This window comes from Cynara cardunculus (genome assembly GCF_001531365.2).
Source record: "Cynara cardunculus var. scolymus isolate 2C chromosome LG 13, CcrdV1, whole genome shotgun sequence".
Classification (NCBI taxonomy): Eukaryota; Viridiplantae; Streptophyta; class Magnoliopsida; order Asterales; family Asteraceae; genus Cynara; species Cynara cardunculus.
The window spans coordinates 37,883,889-37,902,632 of record NC_037540.1 but is presented as its reverse complement, the minus strand read 5'-3'; the positions used below and the strand labels follow the sequence as shown (position 1 = coordinate 37,902,632).

The window sequence follows — 18,744 nt, the reverse complement described above, 5'->3', positions numbered from 1 at the left end:
TATATATATATATATATATATATATATATATATATATATATATATATATATATATATGAAAGATGATAAGGTTCATCCATTATGATCATGGCTTTAGATTAAGAAACAAAATGGATATAGATATTTATTAGACTAGATGGAGGACTAAGATTGTTTTTATAGTTTATTACAATTGGATGGTTTGTAAATGACACATCCACATATATTCTATATCATTATTTATCAATCATGTATCCAACAGGCTCTGATCATCGAATGGTGAAACCTCCAAAAACCGCATTTTCCATATTTTTTTTGTCATATCCTTGTTATCTCAACAAAATAACAACCTAAATAAGACTACATAATAAAGATTCTTACAAAAATCTCACTTTCCATATGGTGTCATATACATATATATAGAGTCGTCTTCTTTTGTTAACAAAATAAATAGTACAAGTTTTGTTAACCGGGTCATTTACGTCTTTTTGATTATTGATACCATATTTTTTAAATATTTTATTTACTTAATTATTACATTTCTTAATTATCTCATTCACTTAATTATTACATTCATTAATTATCTCATTCACTCAATCATTATATTCATTAATTATTTCATTCACTTAATTGTTTTGTCTATGAAATTTTTTATTTCACCTATGAACATGTTTAAACTTTATAATCGTCTCATTCACTTTCTGGTTTCACCTATGAACTTTAAATAAAAATCATTGTTTCACTTTCTGGTTTCATATATGAACTTTAGATAAAAATCATTGTTTCACATTTTGGTTCACATGTGGATTCTGATTATCCAGTTTCACCCATGGATTTTGATTATCTGGTTTCACCTATGAACTCTATGTTGATTCCTTCTCCGACAAACTCCCTTTACCAATCTCCAACCTGCTCCATCCCCATCCCTATTGTCACCTACATCCTTCATCTTCTTCCTCACTGGTCTCACCCCCTCGATCTTGTGGTAGCTATCGGGAAAAAAACGCCGAAAGGTAAATAATTTCCCTCCTCTTTCTCTCTCTCTCTCTCACATAGAGGTAAATGGTGTAAATGCTTCAACAATTTAACAGATTGACAAGGGTTAGGATTATACCCCTAAAAAACTAAAGAAACACATGGTAGAATGATTCTCTCTCTCTCTCACACACACACACATATATATATATATATAGAGAGAGAGAGAGAGAGATTATTTCGTTTGAGAGACGCCAATCTAAAACCTTCAATAACCACAGAGACGGAATTTGTAATTTACTCTAACAATAATAAGCAATAAAATGTATAAAAGTACCTCAGTTCTTGTTTAAACATCAAAATTATTATAAGAACTTGTAACTGAACAAGAACTTTAGTTCCACAGTGGAGGTTCTTATAAAAACCCCAACAAAAATCTTAACAGAACAACGTCAAACCCTTTTTTCCGGAAAAAAAAAAAACTATAATGTTTTGTTTCTATTAATAACGTTTTAGGATTGACAGTTCAACGTTGTACTTCTCAAAATTAACACACGTGTTAAATACTTTTTTCTCCTAAGGTCTATTTATTTTGGTTTATTTTTTTAATAAATTATTGTAAATATTAATATATTAATTAATGGAAGAAGAAAATAATGAAATTGGGTATAAAAGTGGAATTAGAGACAATAAGAATAATTAATGTGTGTATTATTGGTACCACTCACTTGTCACTGTAACCACTTAAATGGAGGACCCAAAAGCCTTTAAATGTCTGAATTATTTTCCTTGTAATTGACCACTCATTCACAAACACTTCATCTTCACAACCATTTCTTAATCACATATATTTATATATATAAAGATAACGTTTACATTTTTTTTTATTAACCTGGATATCCAATTCGTTATGCGAGCCAACTAATTCCAAAACGATCACATGTTTTGCGGATAGCCTGAAGTCACCGCATTTGAATCTCCATAACCACAAGGGAATTTTTATTCCTTATTAGATTTCAACCTGGGACCTCTAGGCACTTTTGACCTTTTGAGCTCAACATCAAACCAATTAGGCACCACCCCTGTAGAGTTGTGGTTGCAATTCTTTACATTCCTACAACCCTTGCAACTAAATAAAAAACGTCCATTTGATCATCAAGGGTTACCATTTGATCTGTTGTGACTACCCTTAATTTAAAAAAAGAAAAGAAAAGAAAAGAAATGGATGGTGGATATGTGGGTTGCATCGGTTGTATAATCTAGAGGGTTGCATTTGAACGTCGCTCTTGTATATATAATGCATTAATGCATATACTCAGTGAAATTTATTAGTGTATATGCATCAATGAATATATAAACTTTTACGGTTATCAAATTTCTTATAATTCTTGCATGAATTACTTGTATTCACATGTGAATATAATTTTTTTTTTTAACAAATAAAAAAATAAGTTAGAAAATGAAGGAGTAGTTCTTATTGGTGCATCATCCATTATTAGAAGCAAGACAAAATTGAACCATAAAACACCATTATGCTTAAAAGCCTAAATTTGTGAAATGTATGCCATCACCATCTTCATCTTGATATATGCTTAAATAAATAAGTTTTTATTTGTTATTATATTTTAAATTAATTTTATATATGTGTAATACAATATGATATATAATTTAAATATAAACTAATAATAAAAATTTCATATGATATCTCATTAAAAAAATTAAAATTTATGTTTGAATATGATTTTTTTTAATTAACCTGGATATCTAATCCGTTATGTGAGCCGACTAATCCCAGGACGACTACCTGCTTTGCAGATAGCCCGAAGTCACCGCATTTGAACCTCCGTGACCACAAGGGGATTTTTATTCTTCCTTGAATTTGAATCTGGAACCTCTAGATACTTTTGACCTTTGGAGTCAAGCTCAAACCAATCAGGCACCACTCTTGTGGTTCAATATGAACTTTTTTTCATCTCACTCCAGCAATTATGCTAAAATGTATTTTATAGGGAAAAAAAGATAGAAACTCTCTAAATTCAGATAAATCTCTAAAACTTTAGGAGGACGACGTATTAATTTAATAGTTTCCACCAATAAGGTTGAATGTGTTATAATTTTTTATAAAGTTTTTCTTAAAGTGTATTGATTTAATAATATAATTAATGTTGCAACTGTTAAAAAAGAGTAGCTATTGGAGTTTGATGTAATTTTTTTAAGATTTTAACTTTTAAGACTATATTTTAAAGATATTACAGTGTTTAACTTTGACAGTTAGCTCAACTGGCAAAATCAGCTAACCTTTGGGTTTCTCTTTGTAGGTTAAGGGTTCGAATCTTTTCAAGGCAATAAAGATTTTTTAAATTGTTATCTTTAGAGACTTATGAAATTAATTGAAATATGTAAATGTTTTTGTTGTGAATGTTCGGCTTTTTTTTACCTTTATAATATTTTGTTATGAAGTTTCAAGTGTAAAAATGTTGTCTCACGTATCTCACGAAAACAAGCTAGTTTCACATGATCCCAAGTCTATATATATTATATTATACTAGTTGTATACCCGCGTAATACGACGGGATGTCAAATTTTCAAATAAGCCTACAACTAAAAATGAGTGCAACTATTCATTAAAAAGTACAAAATTTATATTTAAACAATCGATCTTACAAGGGGAACCTTAGAAATATTTAAACCTCGATTCCTTATAGTTGAGTACTCGTGCGATGCAACATGATGTAATCAAGTACAATGTAACAAATAAGAAATTATTGTGAATTTTATTTTACACGGACATGAAAATCAATTATGTTGTCCAAATAATTATAATGAAGGAAGAAACAAATATCTAGTAAATACATTTAAAAAATAAATAAATTATCTTATACAAACAGAAATAGAAACCAATATCCACCTTTTTGCAAAAGAGAGCTAAAATTAGCTAAAATAAAAGTTTTAATTAATAAAGAATGGTGTGAAGATATCAAAAAAAGAAAGAAAGAAAGCTCTTAATAAGGAAGGAAAAAAGCTGAAAAGAAATAAAGCAAAGTTGTAAGTTTCAACTTGGATGTTATTGGTGGTGTGCATCAACAATTGTACCTTATGCATGTGAAGTCGTAATTAATAGATTTTTGAAATTTATGCATAAAAGGGTAGTACTTTGGGTTTTTTTTTTTTTTTTGAAGTATATAATATTTATATACGGCAAATGCAACAAATAAACTCACACATCCTTCTCAACTATGGTGAGGTTTGAACCCTGACCTCCTAGAAGACCAAGGGCTATGATACCGCTAGGCCAAAGGCCTTTAGTAATACTTTGGGCTTTATAAGTTATAATTAAGACTTTTGGTCTAAATGCTTATTAATATTGTATATATATATATATATATATATATATATACAGAGAGAGAGAGAGAGAGAGAGACTTGAGATCATGTGAGACCAAAGGTTTTTCGTGAGACCTGTAAGACCAATTCTCAACCCTTGGATTAGATCTACAATCTGACAATTTGAACATTCATAAACGCCACGAGACTTTTTAATAATTACAAAATTGTTACCGTGCAACTTTAGACCATTAGATTATTATCTTATAAAGTTGATCAATGAACATAAATTGATCTCACATGAACTCAACCCTATATATATATATATATATATATATATATATATATATATATATATATATATATGGGGTGTGTGTGTGTGTAACTTAGTTGACAATCCACCTTTTTTTGAAATTATATGTTGTTAGCAATCTAACATGATGGAATAAAAAAAAGATATCCAACCAAGCACATCTTAATCTTAATGGGCTCCTTCTGCTTTTAGGAGACTTTTTGTAGACAAGATGCCATAATCATGCAATACAACTTGTATATGAGTTCTAGATTCCATGATTTTAGTTTGGTCAAAACAAAACTTATCTTAGCATGGTTAAGGAATGATAAATAGACAGATATTAGACGATGTCCGACCTTTAACTGATGGAACATAATAGAGACAGTGGAGTTTCATTTTTTCTCAGGTTCTTTCAGGATGTGTTTGATATACTAAACAACAGTGGCGTGGAAAAATGTAATGGGGAACATGAAATATAAATCATGTAAAACCTAAATTTTAACCTAGTAATTTTCTTTTTTAAGTTTTTGACTGGGGTCCCTTCCCCCCACCTTTTGCCTACTGTGTTCGCCCCTGCTATACAGAATAGAACATAATAGAGATTTATGTTTTACGTTTGGCAGGACTTTTATGTGAAATAAAGTGGAACATGCTTGTTTCACCCTTATCCCATGGAATATGGTGGAAGAAACTTATATTTTACCAATATAACCTCAAAATAAAACTTAATTCTCTTCTAAAACACCAAATAGATCTCCCTTTTTTACATTTTATTCATTCTGTAAATTTTATTTATTGTATTTTATGTTTTTTAAACTTTCATTTTACTTTTCTCAAAATATTATTTTATATGGTTTCTATATTTTTATATGTAATTTATTATGTATTAATGATTAAAAAAATGTAGAAAATGGATAAAAATATAAATTGAAAACTATATAAACCTTTTATTTTGATATCATTTTAATTGATTTGACGAAAACTTTTTAATAATATATTTTTTTATAGAAAATAATTATTTTATTGTATGTAACACCCTAGTTTCACATTTCATATAACCCACATATTTCATCTAACATGAAATTCAAATAATTACACTTGCCCCGAAAGTACAACTTGCTACGTTACAAAAGTAACTACAAAATTTTCATTTACACTAAGTACATGACTCGTAAATATAATAAATTCTCAAGTACAAGTAATATAACATTTTCCAAAATCCACATATGAAAATCAATCATTATATCTTCACATTTTCCCTTTTCTCTCATCCTCCAATTGTGTCCGGCATGTAATGCACATTTTAAAATACAAAATGAATGTTAGACTATAAGGTCTAGTGAAAAATCTCTTTTGATTGTTGTTACAGAATGAAAATCAATAAAAACACTTTTATAAAGTCCATATTTGTAATAATAACAAATAAACAGTGTTTTATCAAAACAAACATCTTTGTCACATCATATAAATAAGACAACTTCATCTTATCGCATCATAGGCTATTGAAGTCTCAAATTATCACATTAAATAAACAAATAATCAAGTTGTCGCATCTCACATGTAATATACCAACTTATTGCATCACATTGATGCGATAACAAATCTTGTCGCATCATACTCATGCGCTAACCCCCTTGTTGCACCTTACTGATGCGATAACATAATTTCTCGCATCATATAGATGCGAGCACCTCCTTTTGTCGCATCATACTGATGCGATCACTCTGACTTATCGCATCCAACAGATGCGAAAAACAAATTTGTCAAATCCAACACATGCGATAACCACCGCTTTCTCGCACCATATTGATGCGATAATCATAACTTCTCGCACTACACTAGTGCAATAAACTCAACATGTCACATCCAATCGATACAATAACAAATAATCCCATGATCAAGAGATCATCATTTCTAGAATTTGATTATGTCACCCTTACCCAGTATACCCGGCTCCTGATCATGTCACCCTTATTACAAAGATATATCCAACTCCTGATTATGCCACCTTTAAAACTAAAAATACTCAGCTCCTGATTATGTCACCCTTATTACAATCAGATGATAAAATTATATCAACACCCAAAATTTATGCTAATAAATAACATAAAATCGTCACATATTCGCGTATGAAACCTTCGGTTTCTTCACCCAAAAAACACATTAAAGAATGTTTTCAAAGTAAAAGTCACAATTTGTAATTGCACGTTGATTACAGGTATAAATAACAATCATAAAAATCAATTTATGTAATTTTATTTATCCTAATAACACACCAGATACCTGTTTATTTCTATCTTAATCGATTTTTAACAGAGACGATTTTTTATTAAAATACAAAAGGTATAAAAAATAGTATAAAAACTTGATAGAATGTGAATGACACTGAAAGGATGGTTGAAAGAATCTAAGCATATGCTTTTTATAAAAAGACACCTCCTCCATCAAAGGGATTAAAGAAAAAGCAAACTTTCATAAAGATGTCTTAACGCTACTTACTAGCTGGCCTTTCTTAAAATGCCCAAATCCAGTTGATGAATGTAGATCTGACCTCTACTTCAAGGGGTAGAACAACTGGAAATGTTTCCATGAAGACAACGTACATACATTTTACAGACCAACTCACATGCAAAATTAACGGTAATATTGTAAGAAAGCGGTTGATAGTGTTTTAACTTATATGTGCATCTAGTAAAAGAGCCACAGTAGTTTCTTCTGCAGCATCAAACTCAGGTATACAACACCATTTTACAATGAAAAGTTATGAAAAATTGTATATAAACCTTCACATCAAGTGAACATCTTTCCTTGTTTTGGTTTTCTTTGGGTGTGATCCAGATATCAAGAACCCACAATTGTCTTGGATCCAGTCCTCCCACATGAGGTTGCCATGAAAAGACATCATATCTTCACCTGCTTCCCTGCAAATAGATACAAGCAGTCATACAATTACACCATCTTTCAATGAAAATTTTCATAAATATTATTCAGCCGATCATCAGACCAAACCAAATGATTCCACTATATCCCGCTCTAGATCAGGGTTTGGCGGTGGGATGTACGTTGATGTACGTTGACCTCGCCTCTACCCCAAAGGATAGAACGGTTGTTTACATGAAGACCACTCACTTGTGCAAAAATGTGAGCAAACAGAAAAGCATAATGATGCAGAAATACTATGGAGTTAGATGTTTCATAAAAGAACACATGGACTAGTGGCATGCGGAGATAGGGACAAATCGGATAAATATGAATAGTCCACACCAGAACAAAAGCAGGATCACCAATTTGGAAATTTCAGAAAATAATTCTACCAATTTAAAAAAGAAGTGGTGATAATTCAATTTGTATGCATTGTTTTTTTTTTTTTGAAGTATATAATATTTATATACGGCAAATGCAACAAATAAACTCACACCCGAGGTTTGAACCCCTGACCTCCTAGAAGGCCAAGGGCTACGATACCGCTAGACCAAAGGCTCTTTGGTAATTTGTATGCATTGTTCATGGCATATATATTCTATTTGGTGGTCTTAGGAATCAAACCAAACCAAACAAACCCGGTATGTCTCATCCAAAAGTGGGTCTTCAGGGTGGGGGTGGGAGTGGGATGTAGGCAGATTTATTCTTTACCTAGAAGAGTAGAGTGGTTGTTTCCAGGAAGACTAATGAAGGTATATACACATGTGAAAGTGAAACTATTTTGTGCATGATACCATACTGATAGGGGTAGATTCATGTATAGCCGAGGGGGTATAGCCTTAAAAGTTACCTCCGTTCTAATTTGATTTGTGCTCCCGTAAGTTAACAAAGTGGTTATAGCCTACCGATGGTGTCGTTACAAGTTTGAATACCTTTGGATCTTATTAGGTTTTTGGTGACAGCAACAGAAATCAGGCCCATGCGCCCATACGGAAGCTGCTTCTCAATTTTAATATTTTGTTTTTCTAAATTCTTCTATATTTCAGCAATATTTTCAATAAGGATGCAAGACTAAGCGTGTACCAAGAAAGAAGGAAAAACCACTTGGGTGTTGTAAAAAACCACTCGTATGTCATTTTTACTGAAACCTTACTTTTTTATAATTATTTTTCTTTTCTTTTATATTATGATAATTATTTCGGGCCCCCACTTGCAAACTTTTCTAGATCCACCTCAAAATACTAGTGCATCACTTAAATGCTAAAAAGTTACCTGATTTCTACTCTAACAATCATCTGGGTCCATAAGGGGGTTGATTCACATAATTCCTCAACAGTGGAACATCTTCAAGGGTATAATCATCATCACTATCATAGCGTATTTCTTGATGTGGCCCAAGAGCTTTGAGAACGAGAGCCAAAAGCACAGACAACCCCTGGCATTCAGATAGAAAACTTCTATTAACTAAATGTAACAATTAATCAAATTAGATCCACTTAAAGTTAATGTAATGGTATAATTAGTGGATGCGATGAGATGGATGAAGCAATGGGTACTAGTGCAGCAAAAAAACCCCGAAGAATGATAAAATGTTAAAAATCAATGGTGGCTCAGAAATGTCACCATGATGTGATATTTGGAACTTGTAAGATGTTTACCATTCTCGAGAGAAAAAAACTGTAACTTCTTGTTTTGATACTTAAACAACTTTGAAAAGACTCGGATAAATACGAATACCAAATTATGAAATAAGTTAGGGCATTATCTTGATTCTTTATCGACTTCTACTAACTTTGGGAGGTGGGTAAGACGGTAAGTGGCTTAAATGCAAATCATAACAGCAAATGTGATGCAAAATGCAAACCCTATTGTTTCGAGGAATGAGCATATACCAGGAATGATGTAGAGATGCCAATATAAAGGAGCTCCTACTGAGACTGGTGTTTTAACTCTTATCTTTATGGACGGGGAAGCAAAATCTAACTGAAAATAAAATGTTTACAGAGATTTTGTGCAACATATAAGATGTAGTAAAATAATATATCATAAAGAACCAAATGGTTGAAAGAACTTTTTGAGTTCAGTCCACAAGGTTTTTCAATGATCAATCAACATCTCATTGTGAAGATAACTTTTGAGTTCAGAACCCCAAGTTTTTTACATCATCATGGAGAGAACCTTCAAGTTAAGCCCACAAGGTTTTTCCATGAGCAACACAAAGCAAATGCTGCATGCACTACAAGAATAGGAATCATGTTTATCCAAAAAAAAATAGATTAGGAATGATGTTAAAGTGTCAAAAGATATTTAAGTTAATGGGGGTAAATAGTACAGAATGGCGATGTGTCATAATGTAAAAGGCAAGCAGATGAAGTGGTGGTAGGCATCGAGGGGTTTTGTGTGACCAAAAACCCCACTGAACTTAAAGAGTTAGTTTTACAAGACATTTTGAGTGAGTGCGACAGAGAAGGGGGGAGGGATGCACACACAGACCTGCACAGCAACTACAGACAAGCCAACCCATTTGCATATTTCAAAGTTCTCCTTGATAAAATCCCTGAACTCATGGAAGTTTCCACTTGGGTCTATAGGGAAGTCCTGATATGCAAAAGCCAGATTAGAACAGCAAACACTAAATGGGACAAATCATAGCACTCAGTGCAGAGACCAGAAAATAATAAAAAATGGAAAGAAAAGAAAAGAAAATCATATCAACCAACTACTGTAAAGCTTCATGATTAAAAGTACCTCTTCCCAGTTCCGGTTCAGAAATACGTCCATTGTGACTGCACCTTCCAGCATTAAGAGCAAAACGACAAAGACCAAGTACTACAAGCATGTTAAGTTGTCAATGGTATAATGATTTGTACTTTCATCAATAAAGATACCAAGTCAAACTTCAATGAAATATGTTAGCGCAGATGTACCGATATTGAGTTATTGACAATGTACGGAAGGTAAAACAGCTATATCGGCTATTCGGCTTCTTTAAAGCATGATTATTTAAAGAACCTACGTCATGAGAAGCACATTTAGATATCACAAGCATGAAATTAGTATCAAGACTTGCTGTTTCTTGTTTATCTTCTTTGTTTGAACAAGTATACATAACCTTAGAAAGTTCAGAAAGGAGAAAAACCACGTCAAATCAAGGCATCTCAGACCATTCAAGATTACAGGGGCATCAGCACCAAATATGGTCATACAGCCTTGGAAGTGGGCAAGTAGATAGCAGACTTGATATGTTCAGGGAGCCTACTTTGTGTTGGGTGTCAATCCAATAAAGTCAAGAAAGGAGTTTGAGGAGCATCAATAGTCTAAATAACATAGATGCCCTGCATACGCACGAGACTTCAAGTCATATGTATGGAGTACACATATTTACACCGAGAATTGTTATGGAGGTGGGAACGAACTACTCTACTCCTAAACTGAAAACCAAACCAAAGTTGCTAAATGTACATGAAAAAAAAGAAACAAAAAACTCAAAAGTTTACTCTAGTGAAGGAGAGAGATATACTAAACGATTTGTGCAGAATCAATACAATCCACCAGAAATAGTGAAAATGGCAATACGCATATCATGCATGCAGTTTACTGAGATCAGCTTTGGCAGTAAACTACATGCCATGATCAGATACTCACAAAATAAAAAATTCAGCCAAGAAGAAAGAAAACATGGAAATTCAAATTGAGTAGTAACATAGAAACGGCTAAAAATACGATCAGCTATATTGAGTTATTAACTATATAGTATTTCCAGTTCCGAACAAACAAGAGTAATGTTAAACTGAGGATACACAATAAAGGCAGCAACCGTTTGCTGTCTCTGCAGCAATATGACCTGAGCACGTGATCACACACAAGGTTGCACCAAGTCCAAGCATAGTGTATATGAACCTGCACTTTCAATGCAAAAAGAAAGGCCAGTTTAGCCAGATAAGGCATAAACAAAGTATATGTATAGCTTACCATATCAGGTGCTTCCAGAAGTTGACATACGAGAACAAATAATGACAGTGTTATTCTACATACTTTCATAAGCAATAGCATTAAACTACTAGCACCATTCTACGGTTCGAGTGAATTATTTTCTCATTCCAAACAAAGAGTTCTAATCACGGCATCTAATTGCATCTTTAATTACATGTATCTTCATAGCAAATACTGAAAATCAAATCTGAGCAACAGGAGTAACAATAGCTGATTAGGCTTGTTAGTCCATTCATAGGGCATTCACATCAGCTTTTTTTTTCTAAAAGGCATCCAATTTATCCATGAAATGCTTAAATCAATTGTTTCGGTATTTGAGAACATGGGAATCACACATTTTAGAAAGTACTTTAATAGCCAGACTTCATAAAGACTATAAATCCAACCACCAATCTGGAGACCCCATGAAACCTCATAAATAAGAGTTGAGAACGACATAAATGCTAAGATTCAACAACCATGACTTTTTGATGGAAATAATTATTGTACTAAATGGCAAAGTAGCATAACTGCATAAACAACCAAAGGACCAATAAAGCCAAAAAAGATGAAATGATCTGGTAACTTTCATGGTTTTCCACACCCTTTTAGCTCAACAAACAAAATTTAGTTATCAAATAAGTATTGCAATCATATCACTTGCATTATTTCCCTTCAATTATCATCGAAACCACAAATTCAGTGTAGTTCAGATGCTCAATAGAATTGTAATAATGTCATTAATTGTGAACTTAAAGGGTTCGATTGGATTGACATGATGTACTTGAGAATGAAAGCAACTGAATTCAATAGATAGCTTACAATCAACAATCAAGTAAAACCTTTTTCTCCTCGAAAGCATAACGCACCCACCACTAACATATCTCAACACTTGTTTCACATGCATATACACACTACACACATTTACAGTAAAAGATGAAAATGTAAAGAAATAATATATATACCAAGGAATAGGGTGATCGGAGTCATCCATCTGGCGCTGCCAAACCCTAATCATCCAAAGGGCGTAAATGATCATGGCGATCCCAAACATTCCGATGAAAGAATTAACCATCTTCAGCAACGATTGAATGCAACTCCTCAACATGCTCGTCATTTTCTTTGGATGGATCAACGATCACCCCCAGGAAGCTAAGAAAAACACAATTCGACTGTTGTCCAATTATCGGTAATGGGAAAACCAAAATCCCAAACCCTAAGATAAGAATTAGGGTTAGGATTTTGGAAGGGGGTTGATCCACAATAATTAGCTGATGGCAGCTCTGCAGAATCAATGTTAAATAAAATTTGAATTTATATTAGCAGATTTTGACGACTACAACAACCAGTCCGCCGTCACGCCGATCAAAGGGGTTCTTGATTTTGAGCTCCGTTGTATCATAATAAAAACCAATTTTAGTCCCTGTGTTTTGCTCAAATTATCAATTAAAGTCCCTACAAAGAATGTTTTTAAAAACATAACCCATTAGTTTCATTTTTAGAACGAGTTGGGTAGTTAGGTACCTTTTGCTAATGACTGTTAAAAAAACTTATCAGATTGAGGCATTTTAGGGGTCGTTTACCAGACACTTATTCGGTAAGTGCTTACTAGTAAAATTTAACATTATTATTTACTTACCGGGTAAGATTTTAATCCATCAAAACGACATTGTATGCAACAATTCACTGGTAAGCGCTTACCGTGGTAAGAGTAGTCGCTCTCACTTACCGGGAAAGACTCCTATTCCTTGTCCCGCTCTTACCGGGTAAGATTCTTAGTTCTTAGCATATTCATCTGGTAAAATTTAAGACTATCATTTCCTTACCGGGGTAGATTTAGTCCATCAAAACGGTATCGTATGCAAAAATTTACCCGGTAAGCGCTTAACGTGGTAAGAATCGTCGCCCTCACTTACCAGATAAGACTCTTTGTCATTGTCTCGTTCTTACCGGGTAAGATTCTTGGTCCTAACCATATTTTGGTGCTCACTTACCCAAGTAAGTGTCTAGTAAACAGCTCCTTAGTTACGATTTTAAAAAGAAAAGGTTTGAAGTAATTGGTCGTTTTGTGAATTTCATCATCAAACCGAACCATTGTGTGCACTCTGCATTCCAAGTTCAATAAAAACCAAGATATTTACAGATTTATAAATTGGGAGATGAAACATTTAAACACAAAGTTGTTGTGGCGTAGTGGTTATCACGTTAGTCTTACACACTAAGGGTGCGTTTGGTAGGTAGAACAGGATGGGACAAAACTGAACAAAACACATTTATTCCATGCTTGGTGTGGTTTTATGTGGGACTAATTAGAACTAGGTAGAACACGGGTAGGACACGGTTGTCCTCCCTTCCCCCATGGAACTAACTAGAACAAGGAAAATTTGACCTATCTACCCTCCATCTTCACATCGTCGCCTCCATGTTCCACCGTCTCCTTCATCTTCACATTGTCTTCCCCCCTGGACAGAGTCGTTCCCCTTCATCTTCACATCGTCGCCTCCATCTTCATCGATCATCGCCTGCATCTCCATCGATCGTCGCCTCCATCTGCACATCGTCGCCTCAGGTAATCGATCGACAGCACCAATCGTTCGATTTTGCTATTTTCTACTCGATTTTTAATCGATTTTGCTGTTTTCTACTCGATTTTTCTAATCGATGCTTGCCTGTGTTCTTCCTCCCCATCGACAGCGACGACCACGCTTCTCCTCCCCATCGACGGCGACATCCTCCATTGACGGCATCTCCTTCATCTCGACGACGACAGGTACCTTCATCTACCGGGTTTGTGAAATCGATTTGCTATGTTCGATTTGCTGTTTTCGATTTGCCCTATGTTCGATTTGCTGTTTGATTTGCTATGAATCGATTTGCTATGATTCGATTTGCCCTATGTTCGATTTGCTGTTTGATTCGATTTGCTATGTTCGATTTGCAATGTATGATTTGCTGTTCGATTTGCTGTTCGAGTTGCAATGTATGATTTGCTGTTCGATTTGCACTGGGGGTAAATTGGTCATTTCCACCAGTTATGTTCTGTTATGTCATGCCTTACCAAACGTTGAACAGCTGTCCAGTCCTGTCTTATCCTGTTCTGTCCTGTCTGTGCACCAAACGCACCCTTATAGACATATTATTTTTGGTTAATGTATATAATCTATTTTTTATACAATTTTTTGTATTTTGATTAATTTATGTAATTTATTAAATATCATTAAATAACATAGAAAACATATAAAATAAAAATTAGAAATCAATAAACTTCATATTTTGGTGTCATTTCACCAGTCCATTCATGTTTTACCAAACACTGAACAACAGTCATGTTGGTTTTTTATTTCGTTTTACTCTGTCTTGGTACCAAACACATTTTTAACAACAGTGGCGGAGCCCACTAGGAGTGTCAAATTCATTGTTTGGGATTTGCTTATTTTAGCTGCTTTTTGAGTTATTTCAGTCTGGCACCGGTGATAAGCTAAACGGTAGTGTTTGGATGAGGAAAAATAAAACTGTTTATACCGGTGCCAAACCGGTAATAAGCAGTTTTTGATAAGTTAATTTTTTCTGACTTATGAAAAACTGCCTATTACCAGTTTATCATTTTAACCATGTTTTATTAATGTTTGTTAACTATTAATCTTATTGATATAAATCATTAATCTGATTGATATAAATTTTTATCAAAGATATTATTATGAATGATGAAAAATAAATTTTTATATGTTAAAAAATAAAATAAGTTAATAAGCAATCACAAACACTCCCATAAGTCAATAATACGGAAGACTGTCATTTTTGATCATTTTACATATATAAGCAAAATTTGCCAAATACTAAAAAACAACTTATCGGCTGATTACTTTTTGGTACCGTTATAAGCTAATTCAAACACTTTTTACAAAACTCCGGTTTAATACCACATAAGTTAAAAAACACTTTTACAAAAAAACATAAGTTGTTTTAAATAAGCAATCCCAAACACCCCCTAAGACCATCCAACTATTTGCATTACCAACAGTACCTATTAAATTGATTGGTACGTGGTATTGAAAATCGTCTACCATGGTAATATTGAACCGTACCGACTTTTACACAATCCACATTCCACCATTCGAAGACCAAATAGTTCACACCTTTACACAACCACGCAAATTTGCAATCGATTTTTCGGTACGATACCATGTTAATACATTTGTAATTTCAACTTTTAAGAAAGATGTCGGTACAAAATCGTACCAATATGTACCGATTGAAAAAAGTTACTTGGTTGAATAATTGATATCCAGAGCAGCCCATCAATTTAAGCCCAAATAAATTGTTTTTGCTTTTATTAGTTACCGGGCCCTTCGTAACTTTTATCCATTTAGATTTCACGGAAATTTGTAGGATACGAAACCCGCGTCTCATATACACACCCCCCCTCTACGAGTCTCACGCCACCACCCACCGCAGCTGTCCGGACTAACGGGCGACGGCGACCACCGCAGATTCACCTCGCACCGGCTCCAACCACTCCCTTTCCCCTTCTCGGACTCGCCTACTCTCAAGCTCTCAAATCTCACAGGTTAGGGTTTCCATTTTCAGTTTCTGAAACTTGGAAATTATTAACAGAGGCGCATAGCTCGTTAGATTTTTGTGTTTTGATTTACATATTGGAATTACCTTTACTAATTAATAATTTATGTGTTTGATTTTGAACTTGAAATTGTTACGTGAGTTCTTTAGATTTAGATTTTGTGTTTTAATTTAGAAACTTATAATCACTTTTTTTAACATCATAATAATAAAATCAAAACCAAAGAAAACCAAAATATGATGAATTTCGCTAGAAAAGTGTTCTGACTCATCAATGGCTGGAAAAAAAGATTAAGACTCTTTGACCCCTTCTGCCCATTTTGATTCTATGGGTTTGCAACATATAATCTCTTTTTCGATATAAAGTAACCTCAAATAGGGATGGAAATTGTACCTGACCCGTCGGGTAACCCGGTCCACCCGCCCCAATCGGGGACGGGGATTCCCCGAAAAATCGGGTCCCGGGGACGGGGACGGGGATGGGGATGGGGATCCCCGCTTGAAGCAATTCGGGGATAGGGCCAGGGACGGGTATAGCACTCCCCGCCCCGCCCCGTACCCGTTTTATATATATATATATATATATATATATATATATATGTTTTTAAAAAAATTGGGCCTTGGGCTTGAAGCTGTAAATCCTAATTTCTTACTCCATAGTCCATAGACAATTAGACATAGTCCATCCCTTACTCCATAACTCCATCCCAGCATCCCTGATCGGCTTTGAGCCTTTGAATTTTGATATCTCCATTTCTCCTCCGACTCCAACTCTCTAAGACCGGCGGTCCTCCTCACGATTCACGAACCACGCACGGCGGCACGGCGCTGCAGTAAGGAACTGCTCTCTGCCTCTCTCCCGAGTCCCGACAGGCGGCTCTCTCCCGACAGGCGACGCCGCGACGGCGACAGCCGACAGGCCCTGTGACCGGCCCAGCGCTGCTGCTCTTTCCGCTCCAGTCTCCACAGCGCTGCTCTTTCCCTMCAGGTCTTGTATTCTTCATCTTCACTTCTTGTAATCTTGTTATATACTTATATTATTAGTTTACCTAACCTATTTGCCTACTTGCCTTCTTGATTTGTGAACTAATGTGGACCAAATTTATATATTATTGTGGTTTGTCAGTTTATTTAAACAAATTAGGTATACATACATACTGAGAAGTGTAGACCATATTTTGTAATTAGGGATGCATACATATTGTGGTTTGTCAATTTATTTAAACAAATTAGGTATACATTATACAAATTAGGTATACATACATACATACTGAGAAGTATGTATTTTGTAAGTTTATTATAGATTCTTATTAATGGTTTTTTCATTCATTATCATATACAAACTTTTTAATTTTAGATGGAAACTTCGGATAACGAGAACATACATGGTGATGTGAATGAGATGGAAGGAAACAAGAACAAGTAACAACCGGTGATGATCCCCGTTTCCCCGTTGGGGATCCCCGTTCTCCGTTGGGGAAGGGGATGGGGATGTGATCATAATCCCCGGCGGGGACGGGGACGGGGACGGGGACGGGGATACATATGAGGATCGGGGACGGGGATGGGTATTGGGGTCCCCGCCCCATCCCCGCCCCATTTCCATCCCTAACCTCAAATCTCAAACCAAGATCACAATACCCTAATGGCGCTTTCATGGCCTTAATGGGTGACGATCAGTCACAGAGATCTCAGAGGTATACTTAACATCTAATTAAAAATTGAAACATATAAACCGTTTCATGTAAATCTGTAAATATATCAAACTCAAAATCATGTCTTAAAACAAGATGAGAAAAAAAAATCTCGTTAAGTCTTTTTATAATTGTTGATGTTAGTTTAAAGAGAAGGTTTCTACTCCAACCTCACCAGATAGTAGAACCCCAACTTGGTTTGTATCATTTGTGATTCAAAATCACCAGGCATCTCCTTGATATCCATTAAATAGGCCCCAAAAATTTGTCGTGTACACAAATCTGCTATCCATCGAATACATCTTTTATATTTTGTTCCGTATCCCTGACTTGATCTTCACTCTTGTGATCAAGAATCATTGTAGGCCATTAACATAAAAAAGCAACATCTTTTCACTGATTTAACAGAGTATTCCAATCATTTAATAACTACTAACTAATCAGAATCTTGGTTTCTTGGGTTGTCCATTGAAATTAAAAGCATCCAAAGACACCAAGAAAGGGAGATGAAGGGAATGGGTTAGCTTCAATAGGGTTAGCAGAAGAATTTGCAATGTTAATAAAGCTTCCATAAGGCAGAGCCAGGAATATGTCTAGGATGGTCGTCATTGATAAAACAACAAACCAAAAATATAATGATATTATATAGATAGCAATGTTCAACCAAAAATATCAAAGATGTCTTCGTTATCATCGTCYGTAAAGACATCTTTTCCAATATAAGGAACCAAGTTATTGTTGTCCATTGTGAAAAGCTTGTCCATAATTGTCAAATATACTAACAATTTCACTTCGTTATGACCTAGCAGTTAACATTTAGACTTTTAGGCGAAAGCTTGGGGACGGAGCCAAGAACTTATATGATATAAGTTCTTGGCTCCCCATCATATAAGTTCTTGGCTCCGTCCCCAAGCTTTCGCCTAAAAGTCTAAATGTTAACTGCTAGGTCATAGCGAAGTGAAATTGTTAGTATATTTGACAATTATGGACAAGTTTTTCACAATGG

At 34.4% G+C, this 18,744-nt stretch overlaps 2 protein-coding genes across 3 annotated transcripts in view; one reads left to right on the top strand and one right to left on the bottom strand.

The window, feature by feature from the left end:
- Positions 1 to 7,138: 7,138 nt before the first annotated feature.
- LOC112525856 (tetraspanin-19) lies at positions 7,139 to 12,824 on the bottom strand. The gene is made up of 6 exons (XM_025136148.1): positions 12,432 to 12,824; positions 11,295 to 11,394; positions 10,243 to 10,323; positions 9,988 to 10,092; positions 8,767 to 8,929; positions 7,139 to 7,493 (listed from the first exon to the last, which is right to left on the bottom strand). The coding sequence occupies exons 1-5, from the start codon at positions 12,581 to 12,583 to the stop codon at positions 8,786 to 8,788; spliced, it is 582 nt and encodes a 193-aa protein (XP_024991916.1). The 5' UTR covers positions 12,584 to 12,824; the 3' UTR covers positions 7,139 to 7,493; positions 8,767 to 8,785.
- Positions 12,825 to 15,958: 3,134 nt separating this feature from the next.
- Positions 15,959 to 18,744, top strand: part of LOC112525993 (proteinaceous RNase P 2-like) — a 6,987-nt gene continuing 4,201 nt past the window's right edge. The window contains exon 1 of one of the 2 annotated variants that reach the window (XM_025136338.1): positions 15,959 to 16,033. The gene's annotated coding sequence lies outside the window, so the exon portion shown is untranslated. Of the gene's footprint in view, positions 16,034 to 16,958; positions 17,033 to 18,744 lie in introns of those variants that run through there. The other variant, XM_025136337.1, reaches the window with a different exon arrangement.

What these genes read in the sequence shown, in the direction of transcription:
- LOC112525856 (XM_025136148.1), bottom strand. Translation starts at nt 12,583, where the DNA reads ATGACGAGCATGTTGAGGAGTTGCATTCAATCGTTGCTGAAGATGGTT. An exon ending in TGAACCGGAACTGGGAAGAG is followed by an intron (nt 10,093 to 10,242) that starts GTACTTTTAATC and finishes TTTGCATATCAG; the next exon opens with GACTTCCCTATAGACCCAAG. An exon ending in TGTCTGTAGTTGCTGTGCAG is followed by an intron (nt 8,930 to 9,987) that starts GTCTGTGTGTGC and finishes TCTGAATGCCAG; the next exon opens with GGGTTGTCTGTGCTTTTGGC.